Source organism: Diabrotica undecimpunctata, chromosome 8 (genome assembly GCF_040954645.1).
Source record: "Diabrotica undecimpunctata isolate CICGRU chromosome 8, icDiaUnde3, whole genome shotgun sequence".
NCBI classification, from domain to species: domain Eukaryota; kingdom Metazoa; phylum Arthropoda; class Insecta; order Coleoptera; family Chrysomelidae; genus Diabrotica; species Diabrotica undecimpunctata.
Genome location: NC_092810.1, coordinates 70,567,521 through 70,588,143, shown reverse-complemented (window position 1 = coordinate 70,588,143; position 20,623 = coordinate 70,567,521). Strand labels below are relative to the sequence as shown.

The 20,623-nt window shown below is 33.9% G+C and overlaps 1 protein-coding gene across 1 annotated transcript; it reads left to right on the top strand.

The window, feature by feature from the left end:
* The first annotated feature begins 18,986 nt into the window (after nt 1-18,986).
* Nucleotides 18,987-20,276, top strand: LOC140448891 (uncharacterized). Its single transcript, XM_072542016.1, has one exon. It carries the CDS (start codon nt 18,987-18,989, stop codon nt 20,274-20,276), a length of 1,290 nt encoding a protein of 429 aa, XP_072398117.1.
* The last annotated feature ends 347 nt before the right edge of the window (nt 20,277-20,623 follow it).

Genomic DNA, 20,623 nt, shown 5'->3' with positions numbered 1-20,623 from the left:
GAGAATAATGTAATATATTTATGCGCATATATAAAGCATTTTTTATACATAAAAATTGCAACTTCAAGATAATATAGAAGACGGCCGCAGCTGAGCATTTGGTTATTTTATTTAAATACCTGTCGTGAGTTGATCACAGGGAGCAAGCTCTAGGCTTTGTTCTGGATGATGACTTGATAAAAGATCACTTGTAAAATCGACAGCCTCAGTCTTATTTGCAGTTACTTGTGTATCATAAAACAGGTTGTTGCATTTTCGCTTTAGTAAAATCTGTATCTAAATTTTTATCTGTATCTATTTCATCTAAAATTAATAAATATTGTTCGAATAGCACACAAGAATTTAGGTAACATATTTAAAGCATATGTTTTTAAATAATTTTTTAATCTAATTACTACTTACCACTAATTAATTGTATACATGCAAGTTTAACTAAAACGCGTCTCCAGCTAGACATTTTCTCTATTTTTGAATAAAATGCATTTTGGGCATAATAAAGATTAGGTTAAAAGTGCAAACTGGTGGTATATAACTCATTTTTGAAAAAAAATGTACTTACCACATTTGTCATATATATTATCGAATATTTGGCATCGAAAGATCATTTACTAAGATCCTTGGTTTTTGCACCATTCTGTTTAAAAACGGCGACGTTCAATGTTTACTGGCTCCAATAAAGAAAAATATAAACTACCAATAATCATTTTGTAGTCTTAAAGTTTAATGGTCGATCTGAACAACTCTGTTTATTTATCCAGCTGTTCATCTTTTGATAGAATTCATTTGTCTTTTTTTATTGACATCTGACAAATAAATGACGTCATTACTTCCATAAATATGGTATCTGGCAATAAAAGATATTTGACAATTGGTTTGACAGTTTATGAGTCACTTAGTATGCTACGAGAAACCAGAAAAGTTATTCTTTCATTTGGAATCAGTTTAACACCTTCGCTGCGCATTACTCCGATCGGAGTCAAAGTGGTCCTTTGCTAGGTGCGCATGACTCTGATCGGAGACAGTAACCCTTGATTTTTAAGACAGTATATTTTACTTAGTACGATGCCGACATTAGTAAATATTTGTCAGGGTGTGAGTGAGGACTTAAAGTATCAAAAAATTTTACCAGTTCTTTGCTGTGGTAGTTCCGTGATTTAAATGGCGGAAAGAATGCCGCGCCCTTCAAACTGTGAAAAACAAGAAATATTCCTGCCTCCAGACATAGTATTTCAAAAATTCCTATGGTTATTAAGGAACGAGCAAAGAGACAGCGTTGTAAAGTATGCTCCAAAAACAAAATTAGAAAGCAGACAACATATCATTGCAAAAAATGTCCTGATCAACCCGGATTTCATATTGAATGCTTTGAAATTGCTCATATTATGTGAATCGAAATCAAATCAATATGTGAATCTTTCTGTATTTTATAGAATAAACATTTAAACGGATTTTACACGTATATTTAGTGATTTTACTCATGTGTAGTATACCAAGTAAAAGCATTGATGATGGAATAATAATTCCCCAAAAGTTCTGTGATGTAGCCCGAAAGGTTTTTTCATAATATAACTTTTATAAAAGGATTTTTTAAATAAAATTTTTGTGATTTATGGTATACAACCAACTACAGGAAATTCATTTTTCTTGTGGATTTTAAACTAAAATAATTTAGCAAAATGGTATTGATGCGCCGCTTTAAATAATTAACATCAGGAAATGGAAAAAAAATTTACGTGTTGCCGAAAATGTAAATTTAAGTGTTATAGTTAAAAAAAAGAACCAAACTTAAACGAACACTATATATTTCGTTTCCCAAGCACATTATTTTACTTTTACTGGTATTTTATCTGAAGATTACTTTTAAGATACGATTAAAGAAAAGTAATTTAATTTTGAAAAGCAAATGCAAAAGTATTTCAGTAGGATTGTGTAAACAAATAAAACAATAAGAATGTTTTTACATGCTATTAGGCAGACTTTGCGTGTTATAGTTGACCTTGACCGTAAATATTTCTGACAATTTTACACCACTGAATATAAAATGTAAATGTATTTTTCAGTTTCGTATAAATTTATCTTTTGTGTCTACCAAAATAGGGGTTGTTTTAACCTTATTTGAATATCATCTTCACGTACCACGCGGTTAAATCGTTAAACTGCGACCTAAATATACTTTAAAGAGGAATATACATATTTTTATATCCCTTTTGTAGTAATAAAGCAAATATTTTGGGAATTATGACGTTTTCAAAGTTAGAGAATATTATTCAAACAAAATAAAAGGATATAAAATACTACTTTTCCAAAAATAAAATACAAATAAGTCAAATATACAAAAATTATTTCATAAAAAAAAACGGATTCCAAAATAAGGATCATTAAAAAAATGAATCATTTAATTCTTAAACAATAGAGCCAAAATAACTTGTTCTAACAAAAATTCGTTCTTAGAGGAAAAACATTTGTTAACATCAGTTTTATTAAAAATTGTTTATCGTTTAACAATAGGGAATTTTCAAGAATCGATCGGATAGAACAGAACAACATAGAACGAGATCCTACAGCATACACAAGGAATAACACGAGGAAAATAACAATACCATACATAAAAAGATTATCAGAAAAACTGAAACAGATAGGAAATAAATTCAACATTTCAACAACATTCAAAACAACAAACACATTGAGATCTATTTTGTCTAAAACCAAACCTAACAATGGACAAGAAAGGACAAAGAATTGTATTTATAAAATACCTTGTGAATACGATCAGTTTTATATAGATAAAACATGAAAGTCATTAAAGGTTGGAATAAGTGAACATCAGTCTTATATTAAAAATAAAGAATTTGATAGATCTCAAATATGTAAACACGCATGGGTAATGAACATAGGGTTCAATGGAAAGATTCAAGTATAGTCCTAAAAGAAACGGATGCTAAAAATAAAAAAAGCGGCTCTAATTATGCTAAATGATACCAATTGTGTCACAAATTCCTCGGCAAAATGCAATAGGATCTGGTTACCCATATTTAAAGAGGATGTTAAAAGGAAAATACCACTATTAGTAAGTCACTAACATATCGAGTATACAACATTTATGTTTTTTAAATAACAAACATATAAAATTAGAATATGGTGTTTACTGAGAGTAAACTAAATCTAAGACCAAATACTTACCATGTCAGGATAGCATTATGAGGTTTTTTACCTGGTTTTTTCCTCATGGTATACTATAGAATAACTAACAGGAGAATCCTACTGTCATCATGGCATGTGTTTGTCTTTTTAAAGACAAATTACATGCTATGATTATTATCTGACTAATATTCTCAAGTTTAACTTGTAAATTCATGTAATCGAATCAACTATCTTACAATAAAGTCGTTCCAGAAACGCTACTCGGCAATATTGGGAATATTATTTTAAAGTCGTCTACTTTAAATTGTATAATATATGTCTGAATTGTCAATATAAATAAGTCAGATAAAATTAAATTGTTAGAAGAATTTTTCACCAAGTAACAAAAAACAATATTTGTTTAGTTTAATAATGTTTGTATTTTGAGAACGATTTCCGAAGTGGAAATTGAAACGTCAATAAACTTATTTTAACCTTCAATTGTGGCTTATTCCCAATAAACTAGTATAAAATAGTCAGAAATACGTATTTACGCCTGCCTTATATCTTATATACCATTTTGCTTCCTTGTTACGAGATATGCCAATATGTTTTGCACTAGTTTATAAGTTTGGCATTCTTTTCCTCAGGTAGCTGAATCAAAAATTAGGGTTGTGTATCACTTTTTGCCACAAATTAGTCGCTTTGCTCCTGTAGTGATCCTTTTCACAAGTTAAGGTTCTCCTATTTTAACCCTTCACTGCATCATGTTGTTTAAAAACAACATACCAAAAATGAACACTTATTTTAATACCAGCTAAAGATAAATCAGTTTGTGGATGACGTTGTTCACTAACAATGCGGTATTAATAAGCGTAAGTAGACTAAACAATTATAGATGGTGTTGGTTACCAGTATGGTGTCTTCTTAGTTGGATAGTGTACGCGATTAGACACTGACACGTGCTTCAGATTTTTTTTGTTAGTTATACCAAAGTAATTTGAGTAAATATATTTTACGTGTAAGTAAAGTATTAAGGTAAGTAAAATGCATAATTTCTTGCGGTATACAGTACTGCGCATATTTTTCTCATTTTGATGTTTTTTGCATACATATCTAGTAAATGTTATTTTTTAGATAAAACATCATGAGTTGAAAAGATAAAAGGCCGCTATCTGACAAGAAACTTGCCGATATAATAGATAGGTTTTGGGATAGCGAAAATGGGTTTGAGGATGATGATGATGATACTGTCGATCCAGATTTCATACCTGACGAACAAGTTGGTATGATAAGTCTGATAATGAGGAATCTGAACTAGTGAACAAAATGGATAAGAATGCTGTAGACACTAATATAGTTAATAGCACTGTAGAAGAGGAGTATCCAGAAACTCTGGTTTACTCCAAGGGCAAAGGTATACTTATTTTACAATCAATTTGTGATCAACAATACTAGATGTTTTAGAGTGAGAAAAAAAAATTGAACTTATCCGAACAGCAACTGAAATTTAGAGGAAGTCAGAGTCTTATAAATCTTATCCTACTAGAAAGTCCCTATGAATATTTTAATTTATTCTTTGCAGATGGCCTTTTAGACAAAATTGTGGAGGAGTCAAATTTATATGCCATACAGCAGAATCCTACCAAACCACTGAATATTACACGAAGTGACATAAAGAGTTTATTGGAACAATTACAATATATATGTCCCTTGTTCATTTGCCTAATACAAGGGCATGTTGTTCAGAAGAAATTGGCTTTGAGAAAATAAAAAGTGCTATGTCAGTCAACAGGTACGAAAAAAATCAACAAAATCAAAACAATAGTTGATCACCTCAATGAAGCATTTTCGAATGGGATTCCATTGGAATAATATCTGTTCGTCGATGAGCAAATTTCCTCTACCAAAGCTACATAAAGCAGTATCTACCAAACAAGCCACATAAATGGGATTTTAAATTTTTTGTCTTATGCAGTAGCTTTGGATATGTGTATCGTATAGAATTATATACAGAACAAGAGAATGATCAAAAAACGACACCTGCTTTTGAACCTGACCCCAAAGCAACTAGGAATATGAGTCACAGGCTTTATTTTGACAATTATTACTCTCCTATACCTACCCGTGTATATCTTTAGAAACAAGGTATTCACAGTTTAGGAACCGTAAGAAGGAATAGGATTACAAATTATAAGCATCCGTATAAAAAGGCTATGAAAAATGAAGAAAGAGGAACTAGTGAAGAGTTTGTTGGTACTTGCGATGGTGTGGAAACAAGTAGCTGAGTGTGGAGAATAAATAAAGAAGAGAAAAGGCTCAGCACAGGTTATGCCAGTACAGGATGTTCGAATGGATGAAATTCACCATTGGCCTGTATGGTCCAAAAAACAAATAAGGTGCAAATTTCCACAGTGCAATGGCTATACACATGTGTTGTGTGAAAAGTATGGTGTAGCACTTTGCTTCACTAAAACGAAGAATTGTTTAAAACATTTCATTTTTCCTAAATATTGTTTTAAGTATATCCTTATTTGCATAATGTTGTTCATAAATAACACATAATATATCGTTTCAAAATAAAAAAAATAGTTGTTTAGAATTTTGTTTATTATTTTTTCCCGTAAAAATAACGAAAATCCAGTCTGCAAATGTTTTTGTAACGAAAAATAAAAAATCATGCAGTGAAGGGTAACTTGGCTGCGCGGTACTAATGACGACCAAATAGTCAGCAATACATATTCACGGTTGCCTTCCATCTTGTATACCATTGGTATTAGTGACCTAATTATTATATTTTGTTGCAGGTAAATTTCGTGATACAGAATCAAAAACTGTGAGTACTTAAACTATCTTTGATGATTTTTATTTATTTAATTTTTGTGTGTACGGGAAAATATTTGTGTATATGGAAGAGAGATTTACATTGCAGTGACACATTTACCATATATTGTTTTTTAATTATTTTGGAAATTCTATATATCGAATAATTATCTTACTTTTCTGGTTTGATTTTTGGTACTATCATGAAATTTAATGAGAGATATATAGGTACCCATATGATTCATCATCATTATATCATCAATATTATCATTATGCAACCTCTTCTGTCCACTGCTAGAATAAGTCTCTCTCATTTTTCGCCACTCTTCACGGTTCTGTGCTTCTTGTTGCCATTTCTTGGATATTCGTCTAATGTCGTCCATCCAGCGTGTTGGTGGTCTCGTCCCCTGCTGCATTTGTCTTCTCGTGGGCGCCAGTCAATTAGTTTTCTGGTACATCTTGTGTCTTTCTTGTTTTCTAATTCTTGTACCATTTGTTGTGCTTCACCTAGATCTTCAGTAATAAGTACTATGTCGTCGGCAAAACTCAGATGATTGAGCATTTCTCTATCTATTTTTATTCCTCTATTTTCCTACTTTAGCATTTTAAAGGCGTATTCTAGGACCGTTATAAATAATTTAGGTGAGAGAGTGTCGCCCTGTCTCACACCTCGCTTGATATGAATTTCTCTGGTGGTTTCATGTAGTTTTACACGCATTGTGGCGTTTTGGTATAATGTTTGTACTAACTTTGTGAGCCGGTAATCTATTTTACTATTGTTCAAAGCAGTTATAATGCTGTCTTATTCCACAGTGTCGAAGGCTTTGTGAAAATCTACGAAGATAAGTTAATTTTTAGCGGAAGTCAGCTTGTTCTCGGGACTGGCAGAAATCTAACTTTTTCTCTAGTCTTGTCGTAATTATTCGGGTAAACATTTTATAGATGTGGTTCAATAAGCTGATTGGTCTATAGTTTTCTAGGTGTGCCTTGTCTCCTTTCTTATTAAGTAAAATTGTTACTGCATTGTTTCATGTTTTTGGTATGCAACAATCTGTTAGACCAAGGTTAAACAACATTTTTATTTGGTTGAGAAGGGCACGTCCGCCCATCTTTACAGCTTCTATGACTCCATCTTCTCCTGGCGCTTTGTTGTTTTTCATCTTTTGCATTGCCCACTAGGAAACTAAGTTCCTATAGCTGGCTGTATACCATGTATTACAAATTTTTTTATTTCAAATCCTTTATAAAAGGTATATAATTAAATACCCAAACGGGCTATATCACAATTACATTACAGAACGTTTTCGGAATGTATATTCCATCATCATTGTAACCTGAAAGTATATATCCACTTTAATTAAAAATTTTTTCATTGCGTCCTGGATTTCACTTAGTTTGATCTCCGGCATGAGCTCTGAACCCTGGTTGATAATTTTGCGTGATGCGGCGGCTTCCAAGTTCTTTTGGTCTTCTCTTTGGCTTGTGTATAGTTCTTGATAGAAGTCTTCAACTATGTGTAGTAGTTCTTCACATAGTAATATATATATATATATATATATATATATATATATATATATAAGTCTAAAATTGTGAGATCTGGGTGGCCAATCTATCAACGGACTACCCCGGCCTATCCAACGGTTCGGATAATTTTCATTTAGCCATTGCTTCACGGTTCTGGCGTAATGAACAGGACACCCATCCAACTGGACATACAAATTTAATCGTCCATTAATTGGGAGCTCATGAAGAGTATTCCACAATTGGGTGTTTAAAAATTCTAAAAAGTTCTGTGAGTTCAAGTTTTCTTCAAAAAAGAAAGGACCAATAACTCGCTCGTTCAGTATACCACACCAGACATTGATTTTTTGAGAATACTGGCTTTTACAGTTTATTACCCAATGGGGATTATCTGCTGTCCAATAGCGACAATTCTGTGATGATACTTCTCCATTTGTAGTGAAAGTGGCTTCGTCGGTAAACAACACGTTTTTTAGAAAATTTATATTGTTTAAATATTCCCCTTGGGCCCATAAACAATATTCTAAACGTTTTGCTTCGTCGCCTTCTTGTAATGTGTGTAAGAATTTTGGTTTGAAAGGTTTAATATTATTTACCTTAATACATCGCCGAATACTCTCTCGAGGCACATTCAAATATAAACTGGCATTCCTTAAACTGGCATTAGGGTTATTTCTGATATGATCTAAAATGATTTGATTATTTCCTCTTCTTCTTTGTAACGGGTTATTTTTTAAAATTAGTTGTGATACTGCACCATATTCATTAAATATTCTATTTATTTTGTTTGCCGTACCGCAACTAATATTAGGACGATCCACATATCTGTCATTAAATATTGTACAAACTTTCCTGGCACTTCTATCGTTATCTCCCAAAAGACGTATAATTTCAATTTTGTGTCTCAAACTTAATCTTGCAGCCATGACACAAAATATTGTTAAAAGAATTTGAAGTAAATATTGTTGCAGATATTATGGATAAATTTATGCTAGCACTGAAATTTGTATGACACAAATAATGTCACACAGTAATATCGTTGTCATGGCAACTGAGATTTAAGTTGTAGCATGTAAAGTTAATAATAATGTAAGTGCGTTACTTGCATTAAATTTTTATGCTATTTTAAACATTTTTTTGTCTAGTAGTGGTTTATTATTAAAATTATTTAAAAAATAATTAGTTTTATGGTTATCTGTTGATACAGGGTGTTCTTTTTGACTCGTAGCTTAGTGAGTTTTAAAATTTTAAGTTGTCATAACTTCGTTATTAATAAATATATTTTAATGAAATTTTTGTCATAGCTATTTAAAGACACTCTAAATCCAGTGGCGTAGAAATTTTTTTAATAAAAAAATCGCTAATAGAAATTCTCCATTTTCGACGAAGAAAAAGTATCGTAGACTGCCGTGAAAATTTAACAAAATATTTCATATTTTGTCCCGCAATAGACCTTTTATTACATGACATTAAAAGAAAATTTGGTTAAAATCGGTTAACAACTTCAAATTTTATAGAGGTGTTTCCAATCTAAATGGGTCACACTGTATATGACTTACCAAACGTAAAACAGGACACAGACAATAATGAACTGACAAATAAATATATATATATATATATATATATATATAATATATATATATATAAAGTATATATAATATATATATATATATATATATATATATATATATATATATATATATATATATATATTGATTTATAGTATCAGCAATCGGTCTGTAGGAAATAAATATATTTCCTACAGACCGATTGCTGATACTATCAGCACATATGAAGTATAATATATACTTCACATAGTAATATATATATATATATATATATATATATATATATATATATATATATATATATATATATATATATATATATATGTATATATATATATATATATATATATATATATATTAATTTATAGTATCAGCAATCGGTCTGTAGGAAATAAAACTCTATTTGTTCTATGTCTCAATATTTCGTCACGATTTTGTGACTTCTTCAGGAAAGAACTGAAAATTTATTAGAATAATAATTATATGTAAATAAAGTGAATATTTCAATACTTATAGAGTATAACTATAAGAGTAAAAATATAAATGTTGTTAACATATCTAGGTAAATGACATTTTTGTTTGATTTTAATTTGTTTAGGGGATTCCACTTCGGTGCCTGAACGAGTAAACATCGTTTTTGCCGTTCTCGTAATTTACAGTGTTTATAATAGTTTTTAAACTTGTTTTGCGATTTATACTTGTTCCAGACAATAACAAAGTGCAGTGTAACTATATACGTGTACTTTCGCGGGTGCATATAATCGCTAAACTTGTATAAACAATATTTCATTAAGTGCATTATAACCTTACAAGAAAATAACAACATTTTTGGACATTACACTAGTTGCTCCATATCTAGGCAACTTCCATCACTATGGTGTATGATAAGTTGCCGCCTTCTGACACTCAACAATGAATACAAACAAATTGCAAGAAGCTGTCTTTGACTACGAGGATGCTTCAAATCCAACAATGTCAACAAACCAAATTGTAACCAACACAAACACAACCACCAATAGTAACATATCTTATACGGCTGCAGTTAAATCAGCACCTAGACCAACGTTCCCAAAAAAATCTTGGATCAGGCCGTAGTTCTTCATGCCAAGAATAGTCTAAAGCTATACGATTATGTACATGCAATCGGAACTATCATTGGGGCCAAGAACATTTGCTTCGCATCCAGAATATCGAATAATAGGGTATGTATTTACTTATCTAATTCTGAACTTGTCGAAAAATTGATGAAGTCTCATCCATTCATTCAAATTAATACATTTTCACTAAATATTCGGAGACTTATATCTCCAACCAAAAGAATTGTTATTTCAAATATATCACCTTTTATCCTCCACCTTATGATCTAGCTGAAAATGCTATAAAAAGTCTTGGCTTACAACTAGCATCCCCCATATCGTTTCTCAAAGCAGGTATCCCTGGAGATGAATACAGTCATGTTTTAAGCTTCAGGCGCCAAGTTTATATATTTCCCCCTTCGGATAACTACGAACTACAAACATCAATAACTATTCCATATGATGGTCATGAACATAGAATTTTTCTTTCTACAGATAGAATGGAATGTTTTATCTGCAAGCAAGCAGGACATGTTGCAAATAACTGCATTAATCCCCCATCGGTCATTATTCCTATACAGTCAGAAACCCGAGCTCCCATTTCTAACAATGAACCTAACACGAATACAAATGAAAGCGTCCAATCGTCTCAAGACATTCCAGTAATAGGCCAAAAAAGACCTCCTTCGGAATCACTTAATGACGAATCTAGTCTTCCTACAACTCCGTTAGCTGAAACCTCTGAAATGCAACCGCCTTATATCCCTAATGAATTAACTAAAAGAAAATCCAAAAAGAAAAAGCGAAAAACGGATGATACCAGTATCTCTGATATTACTAAACTTGACATTACCGAATATTACAACAAAAATCCACAAAACAATATACTCTCCTTAAACGATCTTTTTGCGTTTTTAGAAAATACTAAAGGCAGCAGTGACCCCTACCATGAGGCCCTAAAGTTTACAAACGACATCAATACACTCCTTACCAATTTGATTTCTATCTACCTGCATCTTTCTCAAAGAACAATAAAAAACAGATTTACACGATTAATGAAAAAAATCAGACATCAATGCAATGTTAAATCTGCAGAAAATAACCATGCAATAACATTACCATGTCTTTCACAAACAGATCCCAGTGACAATGAATCTTACTCTGATACTTCCCTTGCCTCCCAAAACTCTTTAAAATAATCGTTCTCTTTAATACAATGGAATTGTGATGGGTTTTACGCCCGTCTAGAATGCATCCAACAACTTATCCAAGAGACCGCTCCAGATATTCTTTGTCTACAAGAAACAAATTTAAAGGAAACCCAAAATCCGCACCTAAAAAATTACATAGGCTATCATCAGATTAGATCCACACCCCTACGCGCAAGTGGCGGTACTTCTATTTTTATATCGTCAGATATATATTCCGAAAAATTTAACATCACTTCTAATTTAAAAGTAGTAGCTGTTTCATTCTGGTGTCCTCATAAAATCACTATTTGCAATATATATTTACCACCTAATATGGGGATAAATCATACAGAAATTTCTAAACTAATAGCAGAACTCCCACCCCCATTCATCCTCGTAGGAGATTTTAATGCTCATAGCACAATGTGGGGATCAAACAGCACATTTGGCAGAGGAAAAATTATAGAAAACATAATTAGCAATGAAGATATATTTCTACTCAATACTGGTTGTAGCACCCACTTCAATATATCTTCAGGAACTTTCTCAAATATCGATCTCAGCCTTTGTGATCCAAAACTAGGTCCATCTCTAACATGGTGTCCTCTAGATAGTCTTTTCGATAGTGATCATTTCCCTATATTAATCTCAGACAATAAACCCAAATCGTACAACCCAATAAGTAAATGGCGTATTGCACAAGCGGACTGGATGAATTTCAGTCTAAACGTCCGAGATCAAGTCAATTCAATTAAATATGAATATAACATAGACCACTTAGTTGATCAGTTCACTAATTGCATAATTAACTCCGCTCAAAAATATATAGGAAAATATTCTGTTAAACCTACACGAAAATCAGTTCCTTGGTGGAATGACTCCTGTGCTGTAGCAGTTCGTGTATGCAAGAAAGCTCTGAATAAATATAGACGAACAAGAACTAATGAAAATCTTATCAAGTTTAAATTAGCTAAAGCTAAATCAAAACGTATCATAAAGGAAAGCAAAAAGACTTCATGGAACCTTTATATCAATTCTATTTCTTCCGACACACCTCCAAGCCAAGTTTGGAACAAAATTAAACATATGAAAGGTCAAAGCACCGCCTACAAAATCCCCGCCTTAATTCATGACAACAAAATAGTGACTCAAAGTCAAAGTATTGCCAAGATCTTTGCGCATCACTTTCAATCGAAAACGCTAAACCAAAATAAGTCTCCTTTACACTCTTTTAACACCGCAAGTGGTAAAACTAACGATATTTCCAACCCAATAAACCTACCCTTTTCTAAACAAGAATTGACTCTAGCTCTATCCACTACAAAAAACTCAGCTGCTGGCCCTGATGACATCCCCTCAATTTTCCTCAAATATCTCCATGAAGAAACCATAAACAAATTGTTTATGGTTTCATTGGTTTCATATGGTTTTTTAGGTACAACCTAATCTGGTCCCGACAAGAATTTCCTTCCAAATGGAGGGAATCCATTATATTTCCTATTAAAAAAAGCAGCTCTCTTCCCAATTCTCCAAACTCGTTTAGACCAATCTCCCTAACATGTACCCTTTGCAAATTATTGGAAAAAATGATCAATAAGCGATTAATCTGGTATCTAGAAAAAAACAATATCCTTAACCCTGCTCAATCAGGTTTTAGACCTAATAGAAGCACCACTGATAATTTAGTGATCCTACAAACAGATATAGCAAATGCTATGGCCTCTAAGCAAGACGTAATTGCAGTAATTTTTGATATAGAAAGTGCTTTCGATACAACATGTAAGTCGGTTATCCTTAAAAAACTGGTAGAAAATGATCTTACGGGCAACATATTTTGCTTTATAAACAACTTTTTAAATAACAGAAATTTCAGAATCACAGTTAACGGAGTATTATCCGACAAATATGTCACTGAAAATGGTGTACCTCAAGGTTCTACTTTGAGTTCTACCCTCTTTCTGCTAGCCATCAATGATATTTGCTCTCATATAAAATCTCCTGTTAAATTTGCCCTATACGCAGACGACCTTATTGTATACTGCCAAGGAAAATCCACAGCTGCAACCTCATCTTTATTACAAAATTCTGTCGAGTCCCTTACTACATGGTCCGAGAAAACTGGCTTCAGGTTCTCTTCCAATAAATCCAAAATAATTAAATTCACCAGAAGATACAACAGCACAGAAATACCCAAAATAACACTAAACGGAGTAAGTTTAGATTCAATTGATCATTACAAGTTTTTAGGACTAACTGTCGATAACAAACTCACCTGGCGACGTCATATCGATGAAATAAAAGGCATCTGTTTAAGCAGAATGAATTTGTTAAAGACATTGTCCCACCATCAATGGGGTGCCGATGAAAGTGTACTACTCAAAATATATCGAGCTATAATCCGATCCAAATTAGACTATGGTTGTATAGTTTACTTGTCTGCATCCAATAATTTATTACAATCTTTAAACTCTGTTCACAACACTGCTCTCCGAATTTGCTTAGGAGCTTTTCGATCCAGTCCCGCTGAAAGTCTCTATTGTGAATCTCATGAACTCCCCCTTTACCTCAGGAGGCAGCAACTACTCCTATCTTATGCTAGCAGACTTTCGTCGAATCCGACTAACCCTGTATTTAATCTTCTGACTTCGCCAAGACCTGGACTCGTAATCTCGCCCAGATGTATACTTTCAATCCCACAGATCCTACAACCCTTGTGCCAAGACACAAAATTATCTCAAACAATTGCATCTATAAAATCAGAATCCCCGCCATGGTCTAGAACACCTCCTTTTATAAACACTTCTCTCTGTAAATTTAATAAGCAACAAACAAATAATATCTTTTTTCGACAAGCTTTCAAAGATATTGTGAATACATCCCAATATGATAAGGTGCTTTATACCGATGCATCCCGAAACTCAGATGGAGTTGGCTGTTCTGTCACTACTGTTGATACAGTGCTGCGACAATACCGAATATCAAACGAATGTAGCGTATTTTCAGGAGAACTCTTTAGTATTTCAAAAGCTCTCGAGTTCCCTTTTGACAATCATCAAAGTGTAGCTCTGTGTACCGATTCCTTATCCGCAATTCATTCGTTAAAAAATATTTACAATCAACATCATTTAGTACAAAAAATATTAGAATCGATCCATCTCCTCACTTCCCGAGGGACTTCAATAACAATAATATGGGTGCCTTCTCATATCGGCATCCAAGGAAATGAGATGGCTGACAGCGCTGCAAAAGAAGCATCTACATCCAACCTACCTGTCTACAACATACAGCTCCAAGAAGACTTAAAATCAAAATTCAAAAGGAATATCCAAGACAAGTGGCAGAAACTTTGGATCACCAAAAACACAAAGCTCAGAGAAATACAACCTAATGTTTACAGCTATTTATCCCTAGCATCTCTGAACAGAAAAGAAAAGATAGCAATACGAAGATTGAGAATAGGACACACACGTTTGACACACGGTCATCTTATGTCCTCTACAGACCAACAGTTATGCTCTCACTGCAACGATATTCCTATCACCGTCAAACACATCCTCACAGAATGTCAGCACTACCAGGCCACCCGCATTGCCAACAATATAACCCATAGTCTAGAAGAACTTCTGAACTGTTCAAGCCGACTCAAGAGCCTAATAGACTTTTTAAAGACTTCTCAATTGTTTAACAAAATATAATTTACATAATATTTTTATTCTTCACAATTGTAAACTTTGTATCATAACTTTGTAAGTACTATTGTAAACCTTTGCTCCCGTGTCAATGACCTAAGATGTTGAGACACGTTAATTCTAATAAAAAAAAAAAATTGTTTAGGAGGATTCCGAGTGTGTACTTTAACGAGGTAACATCGTATCAGTGTTTTGCTCCGAGTTTTAGTGCTTTTTGTGAAACCTATCAACTACTTTTAAATACTAGTAAGACCAGACTTTACCGTATGTATCGATAAACCTAATTGCATGTTTTTTTTGGATCGATTAGTTAATTAGCAAATTAATAATTTCTTCAAAAACTGGGCCAGTTACCAGTGGCGGAGGCCTACCTAATATGTATTTTTGGAAGAAAATACATAAAACCTAACTAAATTTAACAAATAATTAAATTTTTCGTCTACCTTTGACTACAAGTGTACCGATAACAAATACAGTTCTCACATCAGATCGTCACAGTTCACAACTTTTCAAGATGTCACAAAATATTCATCATAATTCTACTTCAACTTCCTCATATGCAACTGCAAACAAATCAACTCCTAGATTAACTTTTCCAAAGAGGAATCAAGCCATAGTATTGCATGCCGATGAAAATCTAAAATGGTTCGATTACGTCAAGGCAGCAGGTGACGCTATTGGTCCCAAATAAATCCTATTCGCATCCGGAATATCTAATAACAGAATTTGTATATATTTAACTAATTCAGAATTCGTCGACAAACTTCTAAAATCTCATCCGATTTTGACAGTAGGAAACTCTGTGATGAATTTCCGCAGGCTAGTCTCCCCCACAAAAATAATAATAATATCTAATATATCCCCATGTATACCACACGACCTTGCAGAAAATGCTATAAAAGAACTTGGGCTCTAACTGGCCTTCCCCGTCTCATTTTTAAGAGCAGGTATCCCCGGCGATGAATATTCGCACATCATGAGCTTTAGAAGGCAAGTATATGTTTTTACCTCTGATGACAATTTCAATCTGCAAACTTCATTAGTTATCCCATTCGAAGGTAATGAAAACAGAATATTTTTGTCCACAGACAAAATCGAATGCTACATATGCAAGAAGTCAGGGCATATTGCCTCAAATTGTCCCAATGGTCCACCCAATTATATAACATCCCAGCCTCAGCCGTTATCAACCCAGATAATAGATCCCTCACCACCACAGTCTTCTATACAATCCACAACATTACCACATAATATGTCTGCTTCAGAACTAAACAATTCCATAATGACTAAAACGCCCACACATAAACGTGGCCGCTCTGAAATCGAGAGTACAACTGAGCAGACTGATATTTCCGATAACACCTCGGTCGCAAATCCGTTTGAGGCCAATATCATGTCTCCCCCTAGTAGAAACATTAAAAAACCAAAAAAGAAACCCAGAACAAGTTCACCGTCAGAACGTTACCTTTTCGATTTAACAAAAGACGCTATCAAAGAAGCCTTTAATCAAACCTCAGAATCACTTGTTATTTCTCTAGAAAACTTGATAGCCTTTGTCGAAAAGACTTTCGGCTGTAGGGATGCCTACGCTGAAGCTCTTAAATTTACAGAAAATGTTTCAGGGCTAATTTCTAACATTCAAGCATTATATCCAACTTGTCAGGAGAGTCTATCAAAAACAGGCTAACCCGTCTAACCAAAAAACTAATAAAGGCCTTAGGCACTGATCCAGAAGAACCTGAAAGTACGCCCAGTCCAAATCTTTCCGCCGATTCTAATGAAGATATCTACAATTCTGACACCTCACAACCATCCCAATCCTCTCAATTCAGCTTTTATTAATACTAACACCATGCTAAGACTAATTCAATGGAACTGAGATGGTTTACCCCAGACTAGAATATTTACAAAAACTCATATTGGACTGTTCGCCCAAGTTTATCTGTCTTCAAGAAACCAATTTCACCAAAGATCACAACCCCTATCTAAAAAACTATAGTAGCTACAACTTCCTAAGACCTACACACCTACGAGCAAGTGGCGGCTCATATATTTTTGTTTCGAACGATATCTTCCATCAAGAGTTTGACTTACACTCAAGCCTAGAAGCGATTGCGATAACCACATGGTGTTCCAACAAGATAGTTGTTTGTTCTATATACATTTCTTCAAACTACAACTTATTCAGCTCAGAACTAAGCGACCTCATAAAACAACTGCCAAACCCTTTCATCTTAGTTGGGAACTCTAACGCTCACAGCACCTTTGGGAAAGGTAAACATATCGAATATATCATAAATAACTCTAACATCAACTTTTGAATACAGGGAGCTTCACATATTTTCACATCCAGTCTGGAACCTCTTCTTGCATAGACCTAAGTTTTTGCGATTCTGAAACCGCTCCTATGCTTTAGTGGCAAACACTAGATAGCTTATATGATAGCATTCACTACCCCATTTTAATCTCAAGTCATATACCCGAAAATGCGGAAGTCAAAAATAAATGGAAAATTGCCCATGCAAATTGGAGGTTATTCAGTGATACTGTTGAAGACCTTTTAAACCAAATAATTTTCAAGGAAAACATCGACGCTGCCCTATACATCGAATGTATAGGTAAATGCACCATAAATTCCCCAAGAAAGGCCGTCCCATGGTGGAACGACTCCTGTAAACTCGCAATAAAAGAATACAAGAAGGCTCTTAATAGATATCGCAAAACTCGTAGCATCGAAGATCTTAATTATTTTAAGAAAATGCGTGCAAAATCCAAACGAATTCTGAAGGAAAGCAAAAAGAATCCTGAAAAAAATTTGTTAACAGCATAACTTCAGATACCCCTCCCGCCAAGTGTGGACAAAAATTAAACAAATGAGAGGTTTAAACACATATCGCAAAATATCCGCAATAACAGATGGAGGTAATGCCATTACAAATGATAACCAAATAACCGAAACGATAGTCAAATACTTTCAAAACAAAACTAAGTCTGAACTCTCCATTTAGTACCCCACAAACCACTCACCACCTAACCCTATCCAAAGCAATCCAATAAACCTCGCCTTCACAGAAGTAAAGCTAAATTTGGCAATCTCATCAATGAAAAACTCATCTGCAGGACCTGATGACATCCCGTCTATCTTTCTCAAACATCTACAGGCAGGAACCCTCTTGAAGCTACTTGCGCTCTACAATAAGATATGGTTCAGCCAAAGCTTTTCGAGTCTTTGGCGACAGTTGCTTATCATACCGATCGGTAAATGACTTTTCTTCTAACGCCGCAAGTGCCTACAGGCCAATCTCACTAACATGCATAATATGCAAACTACTAGAAAAGATGATAAATAAACGTTTGCTTTGGTTTCTTGAAGAAAACAATCTGATAGATGCAGCACAGTCGGGATTCAGACCCAATCAAAGTACGAAAGATAACCTGGTACTTCTCCAAACAGAAATAACCCAAGCTATATCAAATAAGAATGAAGTCATCACAGTTGCCTTAGACTAAGAAAGTGCCTTCGACACAATAAACACAGCTGCTATTATTAGGAATCTTGAGCAACTCAATTTAACGCGTAATATTATCACCTTCATAAAAAACGGGACAACATCTACATCACATATCTCACAAAATGAAGTCCCCCAAGGCTCAGTTCTCAGCCCCACACTATTCCTTCTTAGCATCAACGATATAACCTCTCTTGTTCTCCCTCCAATAAAATATTCAATATACGCAGATGATCTTGTTCTTTATTGCCAAGGTAAAGTTACAAGGAGCACATGCTCTTTACTACAAAACACTCTTAACAATCTTTATAACTGGTCCACTAAAATTGGAGTAAAATTTTCATCTGGAAAATCTAAAGTCATAAACTTCTCTAGAAGACATCCCACTCACACCCCTCTATTTTACCTAAATGGCTCTACTTCTTAAGTGGTTGATAAACACAAATTATTAGGAGTAATATTCGATAAAAGACATACATGGAGAGATCAGATGCAGAATACAAAAACAAATTGCCTAAATAGAATCAATATCTTAAAAACTCTAGCTTATCATCAATGGAGGGTAGAAGAGAAAGTCCTCTTAAGAATTTACAGAACATTGATCCGCTCTAGGTTGGATTATGGAAGCATTCTCTACATATCTGCTTCCGATACTGACCTTAAAAGTCTGAATACAATTCACAACACTTCTTTACGCTTTAGCCTCGGCGCCTTTAAATCAAGTCCTTCTGAAAGTCTTTATATAGAATCCTCAGAACCTCCACTTTTTATAAGAGGGCAACGTTTACTTCTGTCTTATTTCTCTAGAATTTCTGCTAATCCAAAAAACCCAGTAATTAAACTAATTAAAACTCCCCACCCTGTCTCAGATAATAGTCACCCGCGAGTACATTCTCTCTCACAAATTTTAAGAACTTTGTTAAAAGACACAGACCTAAAACTCACAACTCCGTTTACTACATCCAGAATTCTCCCGTGGACCAAAAAGCTACCTACTGTCCTTACTAGCTTGAACCCATACAAAAAAGAAGAAACGCCCAGAACGCTCTTGGTACAAGCATTTGGGGAACTTATACAGACACAGCGTTATGAAAAAATTCTCTACACAGATGCCTTAAAAGAAGAACAGGTCGTCGGTTGTGTCATCAGTACCTCAAATACAACAGTAGTATCATATCAGCTTTCTCCCAGATGCAGTATACATACAGCCGAACTATATGGAATACTCAAGGCATTAGACTCGCCCATTGCTAATGAGAAATCATTAGCAATATGCACCAATTCTCTCTCCGCCATTGACTCAATCAGAAATATATACTCCATAAATCCCATTGTACAGTGCATCCACAGTATCTGCCAACAGCAGTCAAAAAATGGTGTGTCAGTAACTATCATCTGGATACCATCTCATGTTGGTATCATTGGAAATGAGAACGCTGATCATGCAGCAAAACTAGCCTGTTCCTTAGAAAATATGGAAAACATACAACTTCACCAAGACCTAAAGTCCAGTATCAAGAACAACGTACTAAGCACTTGGCAAACATACTGGAACGTGCAAAATACAAAACTACGCACAATTCAACTAACTGTTACCTCCATCACCATGCCTCAAATGAGCAGAAAAGACAATAATATTATCAGAAGGCTCAGAATAGGTCACACTCGTCTTACTCATGGATATTTGATGTCTTCTGAAAACCATCCTCGCTGTGAACATTGTAATGAGTCGTTAACAGTCCAGCACATATTACTAGAATGTGTCCACTACAAACCTTAAAGAGACTACTACAACTTTCAAGATAATTTAAGTAATCTACTCGGTTTTACAAACGTACAGTGCCATAATTCGTTTCCTAAAAGACTGTCACCTTTACTACTTACTGTAATTTATTAAGATGTTGTTAATGTATCCTAACTTGTATACAAGCAGATTGTATATGTATGTAAACATAAACATATTGTAACCAACTTGTACCAGTTTCAATTGCACATAGTTGACATTTTAATTTTAGGAGTTATGGTAACCGCAATATTTTATATCTTCAAGTTGTGGTTCACTAAGACATAAGACAGGACATAACTTTGACTTTAATAATATAAGACAGGAGATAAATTTGACTTTAA